Source organism: Paroedura picta, chromosome 10 (assembly GCF_049243985.1).
Source record: "Paroedura picta isolate Pp20150507F chromosome 10, Ppicta_v3.0, whole genome shotgun sequence".
Classification (NCBI taxonomy): Eukaryota; Metazoa; Chordata; class Lepidosauria; order Squamata; family Gekkonidae; genus Paroedura; species Paroedura picta.
This window is the reverse complement of record NC_135378.1, coordinates 21,509,530-21,533,401: the sequence shown is the minus strand read 5'-3', so window position 1 is coordinate 21,533,401 and position 23,872 is coordinate 21,509,530. Positions and strand designations below refer to the sequence as shown.

The following is a 23,872-nucleotide window of genomic DNA, read 5'->3' as shown; positions in this document are numbered from 1 at the left end:
TGAGAGTCAAATAATTGTCCTTAGACTATAGAAAAGAGAAGTTAAGAGAGATACTCATGATGCTCCCCTCTCAGGAACCTAGGATTTAAAGAGACCCTTGCAAAGATTACTTCACCCTTTTATTGATCAGGGCCTATTCTGCAAACAATAGATAATGCACTTTCAATGCACTTTAGACGTAGATTTTGCTGTTCCACACAGGAAAATCCAGCTGCCAAAGCACATTGAAAGTGCATTATCCTATGTGTGCGGAATTGGCCCAGGAGTCTCCAAAGATGTGAAGGAGTGGATTGCTAGTTATACCACTTGCCATAAAACTGGACATCTCAGATTACGTGAAGAATTTGTGTCTCTGTGTATGTAACTATTTTACTTGAAATTGTTTTATGTGAGCATTTTTCTTGACCGGAACTAATTCTAAATTAGTTCTGTATTATTGGACACCGAAAAAGCAGAAGCTGTATTGCCTCTCTTGTCGGTGTGGGAGAGGTGTAAGGAAGCTGGCAACTTGGGGATGAAGAGCGTCAGCAGTGGGCATTGTGGAATCTGGAAGTTCTGCAAGGATTCCCTCCCTGCTGAGATGGGCTCTTTCGGGCTGACTGCTGGCACCTGTAAAAAAAAGACTGCTGACTGTGAAGGACAGGAAGATCACCATCTACACTTGACACCTATGAGGATTTTAGAAAAGGGAATTCCTTCCCACAGTGTCAGCCTTGCAGAATACAGTAGACTCAGTGTTGTCTCCACAGAGCCAGGAATCCCGTCTGCCATTGTGTTAATTCCATTTTGGCATTGCTAAGTTGTTATTCAAGAGTGGGGTGGTCTCTTTCTTATGTATTTTCTTCTTTCTCTCTTTTTTTGCCAGACTGCACACTATGGGTCTCTCTGGCATGCCCTAGACCTTGTGCCTGAGACCTTTTAAAAATTATTATTATAAGAGGTGCATCAGAGAGGTAAAAATCATAAAAAGTTAACAGACAGATGTCCACAGACCCTCTGCACTGATCTATTGCAACAAGAAATGGATGCATTTTGAACATGCTCTGTGGCTGTCTTTGAAATGTGCTCATCCGTGCTAAGTCAATGTCCTTGTTTGTAATTCTTGTTGTTCTTGTCTTTCATGTTCCCGTGGGACTTGATCATTTCCCGAGATTGCATGGAGATTAGGCAACCATTTCAATCCCATTGAGGCATTGTTGACTAGCCCCATTTTGGATCAGGCGTTAACTTGCAAGTCCATAGGACGTCGGAATCCGAACATGCACGGGAATTCCAGCAGCTTTTCGGGGGGATGCATTTGCCCACATATACACAGTCAAAGTCAGGTATGTCCAATGGTGGTGACATTGACCAGTAACTGAAAAATAAAGGCAGTATTGAACAGTTCATTGTGGATACATACATGGTAGCATGCATTACAAAGAACACAATGAGCTTCTAGAATGAAACATTTACAGTACTTCATATTCTCTTTCTTTTTGGATTCTCATGGATTGGGTATATTGCCCTTCTTTCCCTTTATCCATGTCTTTTTGAAGTGCTTTATTTTTCACAAAAGATTATAAAGAATGTGGCTGTCCCTTGTATATGATACATCGTCAACCAACCATACAAACCTTCCTTCTCAAGAATGTATATTTCACAAGGACACTTGTTCTGTAGCAAGCAAAAACACACGAAGAGCTCTCCTAGTAGCCAAAGTTCAAATCAAAGTAGTCAAGGTTCAATCCTGAGTGTGTATCCTCATGTGTAAACCAACAGAATGTCACTTCCTTTTTGTTTAAACATGAAGATGCACCCTAAGGATTGAAGATTGGCTGCTTTGATTTTGAATTTTGAGTACTCTGGTTCTTAACTACTTTGATGTTTAATTGTGAACTCCACATCTGGAATTATTATTATATTTTGTTGAAAGCTTCACAGTTTATAATTATTATACTACCAACCCGATCTCATTATGTATCATTATGAGGGTGTATATATCTTATATGACAACTGATGAAGACCCTCTTGGTTGAAACACATGTGGTCCCTGGTAATACCATGTGTAGCTACTGAGACTGTACATCCAATATGGCACAGACTCTGATTCGTCAGTTTTAGTCTTCTTAATGTACATTTCATAATAAATAATTGTTGTTGTTAGTTGCAAAGTAATGCCTGACCCATCGTGACCCCATGGACAATGATACTCCAGGCCTTCCTGTCCTCTACCATTCCCCGGAGTCCATTTAAGCTCACACCGACTGCTTAAGTGACTCCATCCAGCCACCTCATTCTCTGTCGTCTCCTTCTTCTTTTGCTCTCTATCACTCCCAGCATTGCTCTCTATCACTCCCAGCAACTATCACTCCAGGGAGTCCTTCCTTCTCATGAAGTGGCCAAAGTATTTGTGTTTCATCTTCAGTATCTGGCCTTCTAAAGAACAGTCAGGGCTGATCTCCTCTAGGACTGACCGGTTTGTTTGCCTTGCAGTCCAAGGGACTCACAAGAGTCTTCTCCAGCACCAGAGTTCAAAAGCCTCAATTCTTAGATGCTTGGCCTTCCTTATGGTCCAACTTTCAAAGCCATACATTGCAACTGGGAAGACCATAGCCTTGACCAGGCACACTTTAGTTGGCAGGGTGATGTCTCTGCTTTTTAGGATGCTGTCTAGATTTGCCATAGTTTTCCTCCCTAGAAGCAAGCATCTTTTAATTTCTTTGCTGTAGTCCCCATCTGCAGAGATCTTAGAGCCCAGGAAAATAAAATATGTCACTACCTCCATTTCTTCCCCATTTGTTTGCCAGGAATTGAGAGGGTGAGCTGCCATGATCTTAGTTTTCTTGATGTTGAGTTTCAAGCCAACTTTTGCACTCTCCTCCTTCACCCGCATCAAGAGGCTCTTTAGTTCCTCTTTGCTTTCTGCCATTAGCATGGTATGATCTGCATATCTGATGTTTTTGATTTTTCTCCCTGCAATCTGAATGCCAATTTGTGACTCATCTAACCCCACCCTGTCTATGCAAAGAGGCTTTGGAATATTCAAGATATATATCATACCCACCTTTGCTGGCAAAGCCTTACCTGCAATGGTAGGGAATATTTAAAGGGAGCATGCTGATGTTTTATAGCTGATTATCAGTGTCACAGGGCTGTCATGATCAGTTGTAATGCAGAGGGCCCTGCTCCCTTTAAATGCTCCCCGTCTCCCCACCTGCAGGGATGCTATGATCAGTTATATAGCAGGGCCTGGCTGTCTTTAAATGCTTTTTGCCTGTCTACAAGGCAGGCAAGGAGTGCTTAAACTGAGGAGATCACCCTAATACTGAAGGGTCCAGAAGGGCCCCATGATCAGCTGTAATGTAGGGCCCAGCTGAATTTAAATGCTCCCCATCTGTCTTGGCCTGACAGAGAATTATACTTTAAAAAATCCCATTTACTTGTTGAACAGGTGCCAAAGAATACTATAAGAGTCAATAGAAAGATTTAAATCAGAGACTTTGAGCTTTCAGCATTCCGCAGACCCTGCAAAATGGAGCTCTTCCGCCAGGTCTATGGTTGAGGCTGGGCAGCAAGGATGCTCATGGCCCCCCTATAGGAGCAGTGGCTTGGGAGTTCCATCTGTCCCCTCCTCACCCTTCTCCTCCGCCCCTAGAGGTATTGCTGGGGATGTTAGGGATGGGACAATGTTTCTGCCACATCTTTATACTATACTGTTGATATTGTTGTATTTTATGGTTTTGATATCAGGGGTTTTAATGGGTTTTTAAAATATTTTATCTGAAATTTGTAACCCGCTATGAGCCTTCGGTGGGTGGCAGGAAATCAATCAAATAAATAAATAATTGGGATGTGTACTAAAAAGGTGTAAGTCACTGAGGAAAGAGAGAAAATTGAAAACGGGATATTGTTTATCCAGAACTCGTTCTGGCTTCACCAAATATTAAGTAAAAGAGATGTAAAAAACGATTGATATAATAGAATTTAAACATTATTAGTTCTGGAACAACACCTGAAGTTGATCTGTTTTTCTTCTGTTGTGCCTTGACAGGCTGGCAGGCTCTAAGAAGCCTATTTGGATGAACAGAGAATTTCAAGAGGAACTAAGAAAGAAAAGGAAAATGTTCAGGAAATGGAGGGAAGGACAGAGTTCTAAAGAAGAGTACCTTCAGGTTACTAGGCACTGTAGATCAATCATCAGAAAGGCCAAAGCTGAGAGTGAGCTAAGATTGGCCAGGGAAGCCCATTGTAACAAGAAAAGATTTTTCAGTTATGTGAGGAGCAAACGTAAAGGAGGCAATAAGCCCACTGTTGGGTACGGATGGACAAACTCTAACGGAAGATGCAGAGAAAGCAGAAAGGCTTAGTGCCTATTTTACATCTGTTTTTTCCCACAGGTCAAAGGATTTAGGCATATCTAGAGATGGCAGTAGCCAAAGGATAGTGTCTGGGTGGCAGGTTAACATGGATAGAGAGGTTGTCGAGAGGCATTTAGCGGCACTGGATGAATTCATATCCCCTGGGCCGGAGTTCAACGAGATCTGAACACAATGGAAAAATGGGCAAATGAGAACAAGATGCAATTTAATAAAGATAAGTGTAAAGTTCTGCATCTGGGTCAGAAAAATGAAAAGCATGCCTACTGGATGGGGGATACGCTTCTAGGTAACACTGTGTGTGAACGAGACCTTGGGGTACTTGTGGATTGTAAACTAAACATGAGCAGGCAGTGTGCTGCAGCGGTAAAAAAGGCGAATGCCATTTTGGGCTGTATCAACAGGGGAATCACATCAAAATCACAAGATGTCATAGTTCCATTGTATACGGCACTGGTCAGACCACACCTGCCGTACTGTGTGCAGTTCTGGAAGCCTCACTTCAAGAAGAACGTAGATAAAATTGAAAGGGTACAGAGGAGAGTGACGAAGATGATCTGTGGCCAAGGGACCAAGCTCTATGAAGATAGGTTGAGGGACTTGGGAATGTTCAGCCTGGAGAAAAGGAGGTTGAGAGGGGACATGATAGCCCTCTTTAAGTATTTGAAAGGTTGTCACTTGGAGGAGGGCAGGATGCTGTTTCTGTTGCCTGCAGAGGAGAGGACATGCAGTAATGGGTTTAAACTACAAGTACAGCGATATAGGCTAGATATCAGGAAAACATTTTTCACAGTCCGAGTAGTTCAGCAGTGGAATAGTCTGCCTAAGGAGGTGGTGAGCTCCCCCTCACTGGCAGTCTTCAAGCAAAGGTTGGATACACACTTTTCTTGGATGCTTTAGGATGCTTAGGGCTGATCCTGCGTTGAGCAGGGGGTTGGACTAGATGGCCTGTATGGCTCCTTCCAACTCTATGATTCTATGTTTAAATGTATGTGGCCCCTGTATTACAGCTGATTGTTTCATCCATGCAGCTGTCCTGGTCAGCTGTTACACAGCTTATGCTCCCTTTAAATACTCCCCCCTGTCATTGTAGGCTGGGGGAGGGGAGTTTTGAAAGGGAATGAGAGCAACCTAGAGCCCATTGAAATTTTTGTGAAATGGACTTTAGTGCTAGTTACTTTTATAAACCTCTGTTATCTGTCTCTTTGGCCATCTTTCCTTTAAAAGGTGAACTTATTCATTATGTCGAGTAGCCATGAAATGTACTTTGAGGTAAGGCAACCAGTACAGAAGCTAGCCTTTTGAATGCAGTCACAGCACACAATTTCTATTATGACATTAAGATACTGCTTCATTTTGACCTAAAAATAACATGAAGGGAAACAAAAGCCAATCCGCAAGAGAGGTGAGAACCATGAAGGTTAGCAGTAGAAAACATGAAAGAATATCTTATCTATTGGGCACACATGAAGCATCGTATTAATGCCAACATGTTCAGACCTAGTGTGTTTTGATAATACTGATCTTCCTCAGAGGTCAATATGCACAGTTATACATAATTTTTTAAAGGTGTTTATCAGCTAATTTGTTTTCAGGTATTTTGAGGTATTCATCAAACAGAACAGTTGGATAAATACCTCATTAATCTGGTTCTGGTCCTGCAATTTATTGTTTGGCTTGAAATATGCCAGGCAGAAATCTCAGCCAGCAAATATTTCTTATTATTCCTCTGAATATTGAGAAATCTCTGTGAAAAGGTCCAAAGATATGGCAGCATTTGAAAGGTGACCACTGTACTGGTTGCCTTACGTGCAAACAGTTTAATCAAGAGTATGAATGGGTTGGCAGAGGTAAAATGTTTAGAGATTCTTCGTTTAAAGAAAAGATGACTAAAGGGATAAATAACAAGATTTATTAAAATATCAGAAAATCTTGCTGTGTGTTTCTCTACATTGGACCTTTTTGCAAAAAAACACAAAGCTGGAATTCCCACTATTCAGGGGAAGAATATAAATAGTTTCTGGCTGATAATTCTGCTGGGTGCGTATCAACACATACAAATATACTGCACAACCAGAACCAGCCATAACAGATTTAAAAAGTATTTACACCTTGTGTTGAAAATTGGGGGGGAAAGTACAACCCTGTATATCTTCATATTGATCTCTGAGGACAATAATTATGATTGAAATGCATTAGATCTAACCTTGCTGGTAGTGGTGTACACTCTCAGATGCTTTATGTGTGTCCAGAAGATTAGATCTTCTTTTATGGTTTTTAAACTTTCTTGAACTTTAATTATAACTCATTTATATATTTTTTTCTATATAGACTTCTGTTTTGAACTGGGCCTGTGTCAGAATCCCAGAAAGAGATTTCCCCATTTTACACTCTCTCTTCTTCCCAGGGTCATCTCGTTCTTGAAATTTTGTACACACATTATGTGTATTTACATATTTTTCTCCCCCATTTCCCATTATTGCTTAGCCTTGTGTTACTACACTGTCCGTTGTAGATTACTAGAGTTCTTAAAAGTGTTGTCTTGTTTGACAACACCATCTGATGTTGCCTCCTAAGCCCAAATTTTTAGAAAATTAAGCCTGAACAGGAATGTAGTTGTGTTTTCTACACATGTGAAAATTTGACATTAAAGTCCTTCTGGAAAGCACATCTTAAGGCAGTTCCTAAAATACAAGACAGAAACAACTTTTGATAAGAGACTTACGTAGGGCCCGACACTGCCTCTCCATTAATCCATGACCAAACTCCCTCTATCCTCTGAATTCCAATCCAAGTAAAGTCATGACTTTGGAGTAAAGATTCCACAAATTCCTGCACAATCACAAATGCCATATTTAAAATGTAACCTAGATTCTCTGCTCAAAGTGTTTCCCTTGCAGTGAACTGGCCTCAATGAACCAACAAACCACGCAATAATAGTAGTCTTTCTAATTAGCATCTTTATTCTCTACCTTCTTTTACTAATAGTAACACCGCCCCCTGCACCACATTAGCACCACGGACGCCCAAATATTAGAATCTGTCTGAACAGCTACACCAGCAATAGTTTCTTTAATAATGAACACTGAAAGATCCCTTGTATGGCAGGGGTGGGCAAACTGTGGTCCTCTATGGACATCAATGCCAGTGAATGCTGGCAGGGGCACATGGGAAATGTAGTCCATGGACATCTGGAAGGCCACAGTTTGCCCACCCCTGTTGTAGGGTATGGGTGTGCTTTTCATTCTCCATCCTTCCTCCCCTTTTTTTGTATGGACTTTATGAACAGGTCAAAATTAGCTCAGGCTCAAATTTGCTGTAATATTGAATGGTAAATGATTGGAATGTGTTTTTCTAGTCTAGAGGAAATCTCTTGATTCCTTTTTACCCATTTTCTCTCTGAAAATCAACAGTGCATTTATTTTCCTCTTATTTTCAGGAATTTGCAGTCTGTATCAAATCCACTCAATTTTCGTCAAAATAGAAGTTGAAAGAGAGGAGGAAGATAGGTTCTTTAAAAATTCTGAATTTCACTCTGGTGATGTTAAATGTCAAGCGTTGTCTTCCCAGGTGTTCATACCCCGCTGCTGGAGCATCCCATGGTGTCAAATATCCCACACAAGCCCTGCAAAGTCTGACAAAGGCTACTTAGAAGCCTAATAAAAAGGCAATCAAACTAAAAGAAAAAAGAGCTTCTTTTGAGAGAGAAAAGTTATTACTGAAATCAGTCTTTCATACTAGTTTCATACTTTTAAAAAAATCAGGTTTCAGATGAGATACCCTTTTATGTGTAATGGCTGAACAAAATCATTTATGTCTGAGAGTTATGGATGGGATGGCGCTGGGACGTATTCTTACCCCATCCTATAGCAAACTAAAAGAAGTGTTAGCCTCACCTGTGTTAAAGTGGCTTAACACTTTCCTGGGACCTAGTGCATAGTTGGACTGTTAGCTGAAAAATGCGTAAGGAGACGAATGGGGGAGGACAAGAAACTGCAGAGAAGGTGAATTAGTTTTCTTTATAGTAGCTCAGTACAAGACAGATGGTTTCCAAGACAACTATGGGCTGGTCTAATTTAAGAAATATAAACTCCCTGTGATCATTGTCTCCATTCAATGTTGCCTAGGTCAGATGGGTTGAGATTTTGGGGAAATCCTCCAGTAGCCCCTAAGAAAAAAAGAAGCCATCCAGAAGAAGATTTGGTTCTTATATGCAGCTTTTCTCCAACCGAAGGAGTCTCAAATCGGCTTACATTCACCTTCCCTTTCCTCTCCCCACAACATACACCCTGTGAGGTGGTTGAGGATGAGAGAGCTCTGAGATTACAGGAGAAGAAGGATGAAGAAGGGAGAAGGGAGAAGGGAGAAGGGAGAAGGGAGAAGGGAGAAGGGAGAAGGGAGAAGGGAGAAGAAGAAGAAGAAGAAGAAGAAGAAGAAGAAGAAGAAGAAGAAGAAGAAGAAGAAGAAGAAGAAGAAGAAGAAGAAGAAGAAGAAGAAGAAGAAGAAGAAGAAGAAGAAGCTATACCTTGAATAAACATTTGTTGGTCTTAAAGATGCCACTGAACTCAAACTTAGTTCTGCTGCTTCAGACCTCTGAATCTATACTTGCATGAATCAGGCAAGTATGAGCATTTCTCTGTCCACTCTTTACTCTCTGTCCCTCATGCCCACCTGTGCTCCAGCCAGGAGCACTAACCCAGGTAGGAAATTTCTCACCACTAAGAGTTCATGATGCAAGAAAGAACCATTCCTTTTCAGCAATCAAATGAGATACTATATTGGGAGAGGCTACCCCTTCTGTATTTAACTCTTGAACTCTGGGGTTCTGCCCTTGCAAAAGCAGAACAAGGCTCATTTGAATGTTCAGGTATAGAACATGTAGACGATGCCCCAGAGCTATATAGCTTAAGGAAAGGCCCAGGTTGTAAAACATCATAGTTTTGTGAAATAAAAATATTATTCCTGCCTTTTACATCACCCGTTTGTCTTCTCACCTCCTCCTTCTCAGATGTGATGTCAGTCAGGAAGCCACCTTGATTTTCACAGTCCTTCTTGGCTACCTCGAAATTGCCTTTCCGCTCACTGAGGAAATAGAAGTTCCCTAGAAATAGCTTCCAGCCCTTATTTTGCTTCCCATTAATATCATCTTTCAGCCGAGTCAGGAGCATATGGAGTAAGGAAAGGAAATGGAAGAAGAAAGATAGTTCAGTACAAGCCAGCCAGTAGAACTACATAGATTATTTTAAAAACGCGGTCACAAATTATATATCGATGTTTCTCTAGACATAGTACCGAAGAGGAATTCTGTTGATTTACAACTCACCACACTGCCCATCATTTTCCCTGTCTGATCTGACCAAGACAGACTGGACATTAAGGACCTCCATGAAAAATCTGATGAATTATTTTATGACCCACAAGGATAGCAATCTTGGAATAACTGTTGAATTCATTGTCACAGATTGACCATCACCTGGTGAGTTTGGGGCTTACTGATGCTTGGAACATTGGCATGGGTGGAGGGTCACTTACAATGGTTCACCTAAGGAGGCAGATTGAACGAGAAGGTTTTCTTAAGCCATTTTCTGGTCAGCAGTCCTGATACAGATCTGGTTGATCCGTGGAATTCACAGATGATTCAAATGGTGTAAGTTATTGCTCCCGAGTGTCCTTTCCTATTGTGTGCAGCCTGCCATGTTCCTTGGTAGATAGTGCAGCTATGGCTGGCAATATGGAAGCATGGTAGGTGAAACAGTTGGGTGGAAGGTTATAATGCAAGTGAAGGAAAAGTCAAAATGAACGCAAGTAAGCACAGTTGAAAACATATTCTTAGGCCTTCTGTCTATCAGTGATAGCAGCAAAGGCAACATATTCACCACCACCACTGTGCACATGTAATTCCATCTAACAGAGCTTTTCCATCTTGTCAAGGGACTATTATGTCAAATCCCCGAGTATGTTTGTAAGGTTTTACTCCAAACCAGGGGAGGGAAACTTTGCCCAAATACTCCTTTCTGAGTCTTACAGGTTGGTGAGAGCTGGCAAAAACCCACAGAAGCCAAGCATCTGTAAAAGTAGGATAAGCATTATTCTCAGGCCACCAGCATACAAAAGTGACAAAGCAAACAAGTGCTGTATGACAGAGCTTAAATGGAAATAGAAATGCCATGCCTGCTCCAAATTCCCCTTGGCAGAAAAGCACTAGTCTCGCTAAGAAATCTCAACCCCAAGCAAAAAGAATATCCAACACAATGTCCTAATAGTTGGAAATTCAGACATCAATCAGAAAAGTTATGGGGCAGATATAGTGTCTTTATTTATTTTATTAATAACCCCATAATAAAATCCCGCCCCATAACAATCAGAAAACATGAAACAATCATATTTGATGTATTTAGACTCCAGGGAATGGTAGAGGACAGGAAGGCCTGGAGGATCATTGTCCTTGGGGTCACGATGGGTCTGACACGACTTCGCACCTAAGAACAAGAACAACTTTGTCACCTGCCATAAGATGGTAATAGGAATGGCAGGTTATAATTCAAAGGAAGGAAGGAAGGAAGGAAGGAAGGAAGGAAGGAAGGAAGGAAGGAAGGAAGGAAGGAAGGAAGGAAGGAAGGAAGGAAGGAAGGAAGGAAGGAAGGAAAGAAGGAAGGAAAGAAAGAAAGAAAGAAAGAAAGAAAGAAAGAAAGAAAGATAGAAAGATAGAAAGATAGAAAGATAGAAAGATAGAAAGATAGAAAGAAAGAACATAAGTAGATCCCTGCTAGATAAGACACATTATCTCACATCCTATCTCACATTGGCCAGCCAGTTCCACTGGAGGTCCAACAACAGAGCATGGAGGCCAAGACCTTCATAATAACATCTGATGAGCCCTGCTGGATAAGATCAGGGGACCATCTAGTCTAGCATCCTCTCACGCAGTGACCAACCAGTTATTATGGAGGACTAACAAAAAGGCATAGATATAGGATTGCCATCCTCCAGATTGCAGCTGGAGAACTTCCACTGTTACAACTGATCTCCAAAAACCAGACATAAGTCTCCCTGGATAAAAAATGGCTGCTCTGGAGGGCAAACTCTATGGCATTATGCCCTGCAGGTCCCTCATCTTCCTAAACTCAATCTCCTGGTATTTCCCATCCCAGACCTTGCAACCCTACTTAGTCACAGTAGACTTGTTTACCTATTGCCACACAGCTATTAAACAGTCACTTAAGCCTTAGTTTAATTCAGTCTTGGGGTACAAATCTTCACTGAAACCCACTGCAAGATGTTCCACAATAGGAGCAGGAAATAAATCAAATAAATAGATAAATATTTTGGGGAGGCAAGAAATGAAGGTATTTTCAGCAGGTGTGATTTCAAGGTGGGTTTCTTGCATGCATCAGAAGCTCACAGACACTTACTGACTAATTTTTTCAGTTCATCATTTCTTGTGGTCAGCTGGTTCAAATATTCCAGGAGCCGTTTAGCTTCTCCAAATCGTTCTGTTGCTAAATGATTGGCAAAAATTCATCAGAGAGATATCAAACAGTCTTGAGTTCCCAGCCCTCTGTGCAGGTCAACTAACTGTCAAGTCCCAACTGACTTGTGGTGACCCGGATACATCTGCCATTAGGGAGCTTAGGTTCATTTTCACCTGTTGTGGGAAAGAAATGCAGTCCCACACCAGGACAGAGAATTATTCCAAGATGCTATTTTAATAGCTGAGACAACTAAAAGAGTGACACTGTGACTCATGTCCAAAATCAGCACTCCTGAGCTGCCCTAGAAACAGATTTTTATACATTCGGAATAACACAACTGGGACCAGATGTTCTTCGTGCCTCAGATGTGCAGAGGAGTCCTTTCCCTGAGGGGGCATCTAGCCATAGGGGGCTGATGAAGTCGCAGGTGCCTTTTTGACATGCCCACAGGAGTGTCTTGGCCTCGTTACCTAAAACTGTTGACCGCAAGTTTGCTGGCTATGTTTGCTGGAGCAGAAGTTGTCCATAGATATTACAGGCCTGATCTTACAATACCTGAAATTCCGCCCAAACCGGGAGAACTCAGGACAGAATTCTTAGGTCTTAAAAACAGAAACAACAAAGCTCAGCCCTCACAACAGTGACGATGTGACCCTTCCACAAACTGCTCTTTGATGTTATTTATGATTCAGATTTTGAAAGAGGTCAGTATAGATTACAATAACATATTAAATAACATATTCAATAACATATTAAAATAAACTTTTTAATTTTTGTAAAGAATAAGACAACCAAAGTAGGTCAGAATCTCAGCAACAACTATGTACTTCTGCTTGATAAACATCATCCAAGACATATTAGCATCCTTCTTGCCATGTTCATGGGTTTTTCCTTGTATGGGCAAGCTTCCAGGGGTTTCTTCCTATATCAGGCAAACTGGCAAGCACATCACAGATATCTTTGCCTGTACAAAGTTCACTCTCCATTTTTCTAATGGCAGGATTCTTTAAAAGAGGGGAAACCAGTGATGGTCATCCCAACAACCCTATGTGATTTGTGAGACGGAACACTCAAGGGTGGTTTACCACTACTTGCCATTGTTTAGTGAATCAAGAATTCTCTGGTGGTCTCCCATCTGAGGCTTAACCAGGGCCAACCCTGCTTAGCTTCTATGATCTGAACAAAAAAGACTAGGCTGACCCATCCAGGTCAGGATTCCTGAAGTTTAAGACCTGTACAAATGTTATAGTTTTGGGCAGTTTGTACTCTGTGCCCATATACAACATACTTGGCAGGGAAGAGGAGGGAGGGATGCTCCTTTGAGCAAAAGGTGGTGTGTTTCTCCTTCTGTGCATGTTGATTGGTACATACATCGTTATGTCACTAGTAAAGGGCCTCTGTTACTCTCTGCTGTGGCCAAGCAATGAAATAGATGGGGGTTGGATCCTCTAGAGCAGTGGTCCCCAACCTGCAGGCCATGGCCCTGTGACGGGCTGCGAAGGCCATGGCACCGGGCCGCGGTTCCCTCTCCCCACCCCCCTCGCAGTAAAAAACTTCCCAGGCCACAAGCTTGCGGCCCGGAAAGCTTCTTACTGCGGGAGGGGGGGGAGAGGGAATCAGGGCCGTGCCCACGCATGGCATGTGCCATGCGTGGCTGAAATCGTGCATGCACGGCACTTTCGCACATGCCTGGCCGGACATGCGCGATGCACAGCTGCGGCCGCACATGTGCGATGCGCGGCCGCGGCCGCACATGCGCGATGCGTGGGCGGGGCAGTTGTCCTGCCGGTCCCCAGCCTAAAAAAGGTTGGGGACCACTGCTCTAGAGTTGTTCTGCTAACAATAGTTGGCATTAGGGGAAGGCATCTCGAATTGAAGGAAGATGCTACTAATAGTGAAACATATCCATAGTCTCTAATCCACTGTGGGTCTATTTGTCAGGACAATCTCTGATTGTATGTTCTTGGTCATGGGAGGAATATTCACAAGATACTTGGGAGAGGGGAAATGGGTCATCAAGGTTCAACTCTAAGCCATCCCACATTTTATCCCTGTAATCCAGCAACCCCATCCCCTTTTACTGAATGAGATCACTAACCTGGGATAAAGTTTTCCATGCGGGGAAGTGACAACAGGGCTTAGGAAGCAGAGGCCCCAAGCATCCCTACTGCAATGAAATTGCTTACCATTTGCATCTTGGAAGGAATCATTGTTACAGCCAATGAATGCCTGGATTCGTTTGGCAGCTCTGATTCTGTTTTCCAAGTTTTCTATTTCAGTGACATCTAAACAAGAGAAAGGAAGGAAATAAATCTGGTTCAAATGTCCATGTCTTCTGCAATGTTGGACTGGAGTCTCCGAAACCTACATTTGAAAGAAGACTCATTAGGCCTCGCCCTTCAGCTATTCCTCAGTGATTAGGTAAGTCTGCCAGTCTCCAGTTGGTACACACACAAATGGAATATACAGCTTAATTGCGTAACCTCTGGTTTGTGGCTGGAGATGCCCAGGGATGACAGCTGGGCAAAAGAGATCAGCTCACCTGTAAGGAATGACCAGTTTGGAAGGTGGATCAGTATTGAAACCCATTGAAGCCTCTCCCCTCCATAAGGCCCACCATCCTCAGGTTTCACCCCAAAACCTCCATGCATTTCCCAAATTTAAGATGGCAACTATCAGGCCTGAAACTGATTGTGCATGCATGCCAGGTACCCATACTTAACCAATGGTAAACCTCCCTCACCAATCTGAACTCAGAGTCTTATTTTTGGCAATCAGTGAAAGAGAAACAATGTATTCCTGGCACATGAACTTCACAACCCTCTTGCTTTGTTAGACATGAAGTGCTTTTGAGTCACCACTGAAGCTATTTTGGGGGGAATCAGGAAATGGTAATCAACAAGGCTGTCCCAGCATGTAGTCAAGTTTTGTTGGTTGTTGTGTAGGATCACACAGTGTCATTGGAAGCATTTGAGATACCACAACCAATGGAAGTACATCCCATGTTTCAGTCTTGATGAAGTCAGGGGAGAATTAAAAATATCATATATTTGATGTAAAATTACTCTACTGCTCCTCCAGGAAAAAAAATGTATCTAACAATCAGCCTTGCAAACCAAGGAAGATTCTGTATGGTAAGTAAAGAGGAAGAGCTGGTTTTTATACCTCGCTTATCACTACCTGGTCCCCTAATGGCTTACAAACCGCTTTCACTTCCTCTCCCCAGAACAGACACCCTATGGAGTAGGTAGAGCTTAGACAGCTCAGAGATAACCGCTCTACAAGAACAGCCCTAACAAAACAATGACTTGTCCAAGGTCACCAAGTGGGCTTCATGCAGAGGAAGGGGGAATCAAAAACACTTCTCCAGATTAGAGGCCACCACTCAACCACTATACCACCCTTGCTCATGGTTAAGTTCTCATGGTCTTTAGAATGTATCTCAAACATAAGCAATTGAAATAGTCATGAGCAACAGAAGTATCTCACGGATTCCAATGGAAATCTCATGCTTATTCCCCCTCCCCCTAGAAATCAATGGGATATCAAAGGCCAGATTGTCCTCATTTGGAATGAGTCAACATAGAAGTCATGTCAGTCCAGTTAATTATGAAAGTCTCTGCTGATGAAGTTGAACTTACATAGCATAATCATCACAGTAGCTCCGGCAAACAGGATCATGGTAATCAGGAAGGCACAGCTCTGAAGTGCAATCATCTTGGCAAGCTTTGATCCTTGAAAGCAAAAAGGAAAGACAGTTTGTCCATAGTCTTCACAAAGAAATATCTCAATAATGCCCAAGCTCCAAGGCATCCATCATAGGTCAGCAAGAATCAACTTCATAACCTGGGGGGCTAGATTCTGCCCTGCTGACTGCTCAGGGACTAGGGCATCGAAGCAGCTGTTGTGGTAGAACTTGAGGGATCAGGACTCTTAGCTAGGGATTTCAGTCTCCAGGTGGAACCTGGGGATACCCAATTTTTACAGCTTCTCTTCAGACTACAGAGATGGATTCCACTGGGGGGGGAAATGACAGCTTTGGAGGGTGGACTCTATGGCACTGTACCCCACTGGTGTCCAATTTCTCTCCAGATTCCACCCTCAAATCTCTGGTAGTTTCATAACATGGATCTAGGAACCCTACCCTGTTCCCAATCCCAACAGTAAGAGAGGACCAGGCGACCCTAGCTGCCAGTGTTCCTATGCTCAGACTTCAATACAGTTGGTGTTTTAGCAACTAGAACTTTTTCCTGGTTTGGGGGGAGGAGGGACAAAGGTTATAGACTGAACTTAAACCTAGTACTTTCTAGGTGCTGGACTAGGACTAGGAAGGGCATCCTTCAGGTGGGGCCCAGAGATCTCTCTGAATACCAGCTAATCCCCAGACTACAGAGATCAGATCCCATTGAGAAAAGGGAATCTTTGGAGGGTGGACTATATGGCATTGTACTCCACTGAGGACCTTGTCTTCTCCAGGTTCCTCCCAAGTCTCTAAGGCTAATGCTGTATTCCTCGTCCACCACTGATGACCAGAGGAGACCTTGAAACCCTAGCTTTCAAAATCTCTCCCTCAATCTGTCCCTCCCCAATTAGACTTGCTCCTCCCCCTTTCTGTCAGTTCTGTCTCTACATCACTGGTCATTTGGTAGCTTACACATCCTTTCATTTTTACCTCCTCCTTCTTGCTCTTTCACCTCAGGGCTTTCATTTTTATTTCCACCTTCTTGCTGTTTCACCTCAGGGCTTTCCTTTTTACCTTCACCTTCTTGCTGTTTCACCTCAGGGCTTTCCTTTTTACCTCCACCTTCTTGCTGTTTCACCTCAGGGCTTTCCTTTTTACCTCCTCCTTCTTGCTGTTTTGTCTTGGGGCTTTCATTTTTACCTCCACCTTCTTCCTTTTTTGTCTTGGGGCTTTCATTTTTACCTCCACCTTCTTCCTTTTTTGTCTTGGGGCTTTCATTTTTAGCCCCACCTTCTTCCTTTTTTGTCTTGGGGCTTTCATTTTTACCTCCACCTTCTTCCTTTTTTGTCTTGGGGCTTTCATTTTTACCCCCATCTTCCTCTTTCATCTTGGAGCTTTTATTTATTTATTTTTCCCTTGTTGCTCTTCTTCCTCTTTCAGCTTAACCAGACACTGGGTGATTTTGCAAATGGTCTGTATAATGAAAACACCAATACAAACGTTAGCATTGGTAAAAAAGTAGAGAACACCTGATGCACACAGCACGTTGCAAAGTGTTTATGTGACAAAACCCTCTCTAAGAATCACAGAAGATGCAGGCCAAGATCCAGCCTCAGAAGCACATACTAAGGAGGGTGGAAGTGGCTTAAAAGACTCAGACTAGATGGCATTTTATCAGTTTAAGAAATCTCAAGCTTGGAAGTTCTCAGCTGATGTCCTCCTAGCCCCTGCTTTTAAACTTTTCAGGTAAAGTTCTCCTTGAAATGGTTATGTTGTCAAATTGTTATCACTGAAAATAACTTTTTTGCAATGTTCAGTTGAAAGCTACCCTTCTGTAACCTTTGTCCATTTGATCTGGACTTGCCCTTTGGAGCAGCATAAAGGAAATTTGTTCTCAGGACAGCATCTAGAGATAGTTTCTGGATTCTACTTAGAAACTAGCCACTTAGCTCTTCAGGGTCCGGTCTGGTGGAGGTGTTCTTGGTCTTGGTGCTGGAGACCCCTACCCTGATTTACTGTTCTGAGGACTTCACTGTCCAAGATAACAGTACCTTGTCTGAGCTCAAGATTTCTTAGCCTCCTTGCCAACCATGGCTCTCATCTAAGTTGGGACTTGCCCAGCTCATTAAGGTGGGCGTATCGTGGACTTAATATTGAACCAACAATTGCATATGGTTCCTTGAAGCATGTGTAAATGTGGCACCCAATTTTTTCAGGGGCAGAGCACAATTAAAAAACCCTGGCCACAGCAATTTATGGATCCCACTGGGTACCAGGATGCTCTGGGAGATTTTAGGAGCCCAAATAGCTCTTATTATTGTTATTTAATTTGTAGATACTGTTGTGGAAGCATGGCACCGAATGTTCCTGCTGATGGGATTGGGCTCTCCCGGACAGTTGTAGAGGGGCAACCTTATGCTGAGACAGGGAGGGGCACAAGGATTGGGTGCTGCCAGTCTTCCAGCTTCTGGGAGACAAGCCATGTATCCAGCTTTCTAACACAGTTGAGGGGGCAACTTCCTTTCTTTACAGTGTGAGATTAGCAAGTCACCTAGAAGCTGATTCTGAGTTTCCCTAACCCAACTCCCCACTACTCTGAGCCTGGGAAAGTGACTTATTCAGACTTTTGGGTGGTGGAAGTTTGAGGTAAAGGCATTAAACTTGCAACATGACTGCAGAAGATTGGCCGAGGGAGTCCCATCTGACTTCCATTATTTCCTATGATGAGAACTGGCCAGGGAATGCCCCCCCTTATCCTAGGAAACAATGACCACACAGCTCAGAATACCCACAACAGCATATTGACTCTGGCTGTCATGTCCCTGGGGAACCATACCTCTGAAGACACCAAGGCAGACTCAGAGCTTGTCTTAGAAATGAATAAAATAGCCATATTGGAAGCCTGGAGAGAACATCTACAGGACGTTTTCATCACAGAAGGCACGCAGTTGAAAAGCACCTTGTGGAGTCTTCCAGGAATATAAATCCCGTGTCCCCTTCCCTCTCCTAGAGGTTTGCCTGCTGAACAGGATTCCCACAGTTATGCAGAATGAAATCAAAATTCAAATGCCTTCACACTCCGAAGTGAACTGCCTAGCAAGAACACTGACATTCCTTAGTGACACCCAATAGTACCCCTCACAGTCTATAAGAGAAACAACTTCGATGGAGAGGAAGGAAGGGAAGCTGTGAAAGCCAAGGGGGGGGGGAGTCTACGATGGATACATGACACTGGCCATGAAAGCCCTTGACATTTCATTGAAAAATGTTTGCTTCAATCTTCACAATAAGATGGAAACCAGCTGATTGTCTCCCCTGCTCTAAGGTGTGCTCAGGAGGAAAGGGGTAGTCCCCCCTTCCCACCACCACTTAGCATATTTATTTATTTATTTATTTATTTATTTATTTGTTTAGATTTCTATACTACCCGTTTCTTAATTGAAGTATCAGAAGCAATTATCTTAACTACTTCTTGGTTTGGGTGTTTTCTCAACCCCTCCACTGTCAGTTGACCCATGTATCTGGGGAGAGGAGGGGCATCAACAAAATATTGGTCCTTTAAAAAAAATAAAAGTTGAATCCTGGTTCTTGTTTACTCATGTACACCCAATAATATTCCTTAACTTTAACCCTTCCTAGGGCTTCCTCTGCCTATGACTCCTCTGTCAATGTTCATTCTCTGCCTCAGTTTCTTCCTGCAGTTATTCCCTCCTCCAATAGGTGACAACAACTGCTCCATCTGCATATTCATCTTTCTCTTTGGCTGCTCCCTCAATGGCTGCACCAGCCATCATTCCAGATCAGGACAATATTGATTTCTTCGTTTGGATCTTTTCTGCCCAGTTGGAACTCCAAGTGCCTAAAAACTATCAACCATTTTAATGAACTCAAAACTCCAAAGAGTTAATTACTCCTCTTAATAACTCCTCTTCTCTGAAGGAGTGCTGAAAAGTGGAGGAGAGACAAACTGATGGGGGACTAACTTCCATAGCTCTTCTGTGAAAGGATTCTGCACTGCCACAAAGAAATCATAAATGGTGGTGTAGAGTAGGGGTAGTCAAGCTGTGGTCCTCCATATGACTACAATTCCCATGAGCCCCTGCCAGCAAACTCTGGCAGGGGCTCCTGGGAATTGTAGTCCGTGAACATCTGGAGGACCATAGGTTGACTATCCCTGGTTTAGAGAAGAGGGAGGGGATTTCTCCAATAGAGAAAAACAAGAACTCATTCCTAGGTTGACTTCTAGGTCTCTGAAAATCTTTTATGGATCAGTAAAATTTGGCCCCATTTATTGAACCAAAAGATTGTTGCCTCCTTTTTCACTTGTCATGTGCCCCATAATGTTGGCTGTAACCCCTCCTGATGGTTCCCATTTAGAAACATTGGCACCTTGGTCAGTTCTTCTCTCTGTCTTTTCTTCCTGCCATGCCTGCTTCCTCCAATGGCTGGCTTCAACTGGCCTTGCCTTTGATATGACACATTCTGGAACTCTTCCCATCAGCTTAGGTTCCTCTCTGATTGGCTGCCTCCATAGTGATACAAAAACCTTTGTTCCCCAGTCATAACCTGCTTTGGACAGTTGAAGGCAAGGGGAAAGAAACAAGATAATGTTGGAATTTTCCCAATCATGATGTTTATCATGAAATTCTAATCTGTATGAATAAAATATACATTTGTTTGGTTATCCAACATTTTTGATGTACAGCATTCCCTGGGTGATTATATGAAGTACTTGATATATGATTGCATAGAAGAGAAGCAACTAGTTAAAAATGATGCTGAGTGAGACGGATCCATCAGCTATTTTGGGGCTAGCCAAACGTTTGTTGGCCATTCCAAGAATAAATCTCTCATTGATGAAAGCTATTGGTATAAAATGAGGAACCATAATTGTCATCTTATATGCATTTGTCTGCAAACCTTATTCATTATATTGTATTTTTATGAGTATATCTATTATGCCATTAAAGGGTTTCTGAATCTATCAAAGTCATGTTTATCATAAACATCTAATTTGCATCAATATGGTCCTGGAGGGAGTAGGAAGGGGAGGGGCCTCAATAATTTAAACCTTTGCTGCCTTCACTTCTGGGGGGAGGGGCAGCTATTGTGGTAGGCATGGCCAGCTGACATCACTTCCGGGAACCTTGAAGACTCAAAAAATATTTTTATGGCACCTCCACATTCAAAAGGTCTAAAAAGACTGGTCAATGAACATGTAGCCATTACACTGGATCCTGTAGAAAAGCATATCCTTAGGGGCTTTACGCACCGGAATCTTTGTAGCAAATTGGTCACTGAATGAAAAATCGCCATTTAAAATAGTGGAATTCGTCGTTATGCATACCTGCCTTTGTAGTGGAATCCAGTTGCGTTTTGTAGCGTTTCCCACAGGCTTCCGGTCTCGGCAAAAATCGCTAGAAAGGAAGCGCTATTGCCAAGCTCGTCCCGCCCCTGGCCGTCAAGCAGCCAATGGGCAGCCGTTAGCATGCTCCCAAACAGCCCCTTTCCCTTTAAGAAAGGTTTTTTTTAAAAAAAACAGACCCATTGCAACGAATCTGTGTTAATTCGTTGCAACGGAGAGGCCCATCTCGCTGCCTAGTGTGTTTGAGCTGTCGTTTGATCGTTGCCACGCTCCCTCCGAGTGAAAAAAAAAAATCCCCCCCTCTCTCACGGGCCCGATTTTCGGCTGAATGAATGTGTAAAAAATAAAGTGAAAATACATCAGCAAACGGGCTTCTCTGTTCTTTGTGCTTAGTGACTGAAGGGGAGGGACTGAAGTCGGGGAAGCCTCTAAACTGAAAGAGGCTCGCTGGTGCGTTTATCCCCGCTCGCTCGGAGAAAAAAAAAATGGCGATCGCTTCGCCGGAAGATCAGAGAAGAGAGCCAGGGGGAGGGACTTTGTAGAAACCGCAACAATGTTAATGCACAGGTCTTTTTCGCTAGTGTTGCAGATTGGTTGCAGGAGTGTATCGCTTTCCGGAGGGTGAATCCACTTTTGGGGATTTCCCTGAAAGCGCTACAAGGAAGCGCTTTTTGCAGATTGGTTTCAGGTGTGTGGCAGATTGTCGACGACGTTGTGCATAACAGCAAATCAGTAGCGTTTTCAATTGGCAACCATTGTGCTATTTTGTAGGCGTGCAAAAAGCCCCTTAGAATTTCCTATCACACAATTAAGTGGGATGATTTGCCTTTGTTCTTTCATATTATGGCAAAACCAGCAACTTGCCTTCTCTACTGTGAACAATCTCCTTGCAGGAGTCAGGAAGGGTCCCACTTTCATGGCTTTCTGCCAGCTATGCCAACCTGACTTTACTCAAGATGGCTGCTCTCCACAGGGAAGTCTCTCACTGCTAAAATGATTCACTAACTTAATCAGAAAAGAATGTTATCAGGGACTGTGGACCACATTACCCTGTTTACCTTATTGCAACTTCCCTCCTACAATGGAATTTTGCTTCATTTAAAAGGTTAGGCTAATACTTCTTTGCTTCAGTTCTGTTTTTTGATTTCTGGTTGGTTCTACAATTCTCATTCCCACTGTCATGGATTTGGTCTGGAGGTGGTTTATGCAGAGTGAGCCTACTGAACCAATGAATGGGACTTTCAGTAGATCCACTCTGTGTAATCCACCTTGAGATGAGATGAAGAAAGCAAAATACAAATAATATAAATAAATAAATAAATAAATAAATAAATAAATAAATAAATAAATAAATAAAAATTATCAGCAGAACTAGGGGGCATCTAGACACCGAACTACTTCTACTTTTATTGATACGATCATTGACCAGTACAATTTACAATGTATCATAATAAATTAGAAAAAAGAAGATTTGCAAGCAACTCTAAAAGAAAAATTCCCATGGTTCAAAACAGGAGAGCTCCCTGTTGAATAAACAGGAAAAACACAGCTGAACCCCAGTAATGCTTGTAGCCAGTTGACAGTAATGGCAGTCCATTCCCCTGCAGCATTTTAATCATGTGCTATTATTTATGGATGATTGGAACAATAGTTTTCTTCCAGACACTCATATTTTCTATTATTCCAGCCTCTCCTAGCCATGTTATGATCATCTGCAAAATCAACTATGTCAGGGAAAAAGTTGTTTGTGGTGAATTTATTTATTGAAAAAAGGGAGGTAAGTCTTTCTGTAACAGAAGAAGGATGAGCACATAAAAGGAGATCAATTCTGGCGTGGGAAGACTGAAACAGCAGGCAAAATTCTTAATTTATATATATATAAAGGCACTGATACAAAGGGAAACAAGACAAAAAGAGGCATCATACAACCAGCCCTATAAATTAAAAAAAATACACACTTTCTGACAAATAGAACAAGGGGAGGGGAATACCTTTCCCAAACCTCCCCTTCATTAATCTCTACAGGAATTTCTTCATAAAATAGTTCCCAACTCAAACACTCCAAATTTCAAACTTTGCAAATGTTGTACCCTGCAGGTACATATTAATCTTATCATCTCCAAATATTCCACCTTACATGTCATTTCTGGACACTGGCTATAGGTTTCAATATGGCCAAGTTAAAGATAAAATCTACTCCATATAAGGTAAAGGTAAAGGTAAAGGTAACCCCTGTGCAAGCACCAAGTCATGTCTGACCCTTGGGGTGACGCCCTCTAGCGTTTTCATGGCAGACTCAATACAGGGTGGTTTGCCAGTGCCTTCCCCAGTCATTACCGTTTACCCCCCAGCAAGCTGGATACTCATTTTACTGACCTCGGAAGGATGGAAGGCTGAGTCAACCTTGAGCCAGCTGCTGGGATCGAACTCCCAGCCTCATGGGCAGAGCTTTCAGACTGCATGACTGCTGCCTTACCACTCTGTGCCACAAGAGGCTCTACTCCATATATACACATATAAATGTAACAACTAAAAAAAATAACTATGGTTGAGGTCCGGAAACTAACACCATCAAGATGTTGGCGTCTCTAACTGAAAATCTATCTGCATCCCCCCCCCACACACACACACATACTAACTGCCTCGGGGGGGGGGGGTTAGTTTCTAGTGACAATAAGGATGGAGTTTTTAACTTAATTTAATTTAAAAACCTGAATTTATTTGATTGCCATGTTATTCTACACTATAATTTTTTGTACTCAAATATTTTAATTTCTGGTGTAACCGGCCCTCATGAGGGAATGGCAGGACATAAGAATAAAATAATAACTATTACTGTTATTATAAGAAGAAGCAACTCTCTGATTAATGTCCTCTTCATGCTGCCTTTGAGTTTCCAAGGGTGACTTTCTCTTGGATGGTTTGTTGTGGCACCATATTATTTCCATTTTGTTATAATGAATTTAATGGGGTTCCTTTCATTTTGTTTTGCCAG

General features: G+C 42.4%; 1 protein-coding gene and 1 pseudogene across 2 annotated transcripts; one reads left to right on the top strand and one right to left on the bottom strand.

Moving 5' to 3' along the window:
* Positions 1-956: 956 nt before the first annotated feature.
* On the bottom strand, positions 957-19,988 carry LOC143819723 (uncharacterized). Of its 2 annotated transcripts, XM_077301629.1 has the most exons (8): positions 19,902-19,988; positions 16,503-16,985; positions 15,472-15,564; positions 14,017-14,115; positions 11,771-11,857; positions 9,353-9,504; positions 7,084-7,190; positions 962-1,357 (listed from the first exon to the last, which is right to left on the bottom strand). In XM_077301629.1, the coding sequence occupies exons 2-8, from the start codon at positions 16,897-16,899 to the stop codon at positions 1,201-1,203; spliced, it is 1,092 nt and encodes a 363-aa protein (XP_077157744.1). In that variant the 5' UTR covers positions 16,900-16,985; positions 19,902-19,988; the 3' UTR covers positions 962-1,200. The 2 variants fall into 2 exon arrangements, with proteins under 2 accessions (XP_077157745.1, XP_077157744.1); XM_077301630.1 differs by lacking the exon at positions 7,084-7,190 and having other exon boundaries at positions 957-1,357.
* Positions 12,271-12,474, top strand: LOC143819724 (ubiquinol-cytochrome-c reductase complex assembly factor 6 pseudogene; annotated as a pseudogene).
* Positions 19,989-23,872: the final 3,884 nt, after the last annotated feature.

Bases quoted from the DNA above. Each gene is read 5' to 3' on its own strand.
- LOC143819723 (XM_077301629.1), bottom strand. From the start codon at position 16,899: ATGAAAGAGGAAGATGGGGGTAAAAATGAAAGCCCCAAGACAAAAAAG. The intron at 15,565-16,502 runs GTAAAAATGAAA...TTTGCTTTCAAG, and splicing joins GAAAGAGCAAGAAGGAGGAG to GATCAAAGCTTGCCAAGATG. The intron at 11,858-14,016 runs GTAAGCAATTTC...CCAATCATTTAG, and splicing joins TTCCTTCCAAGATGCAAATG to CAACAGAACGATTTGGAGAA.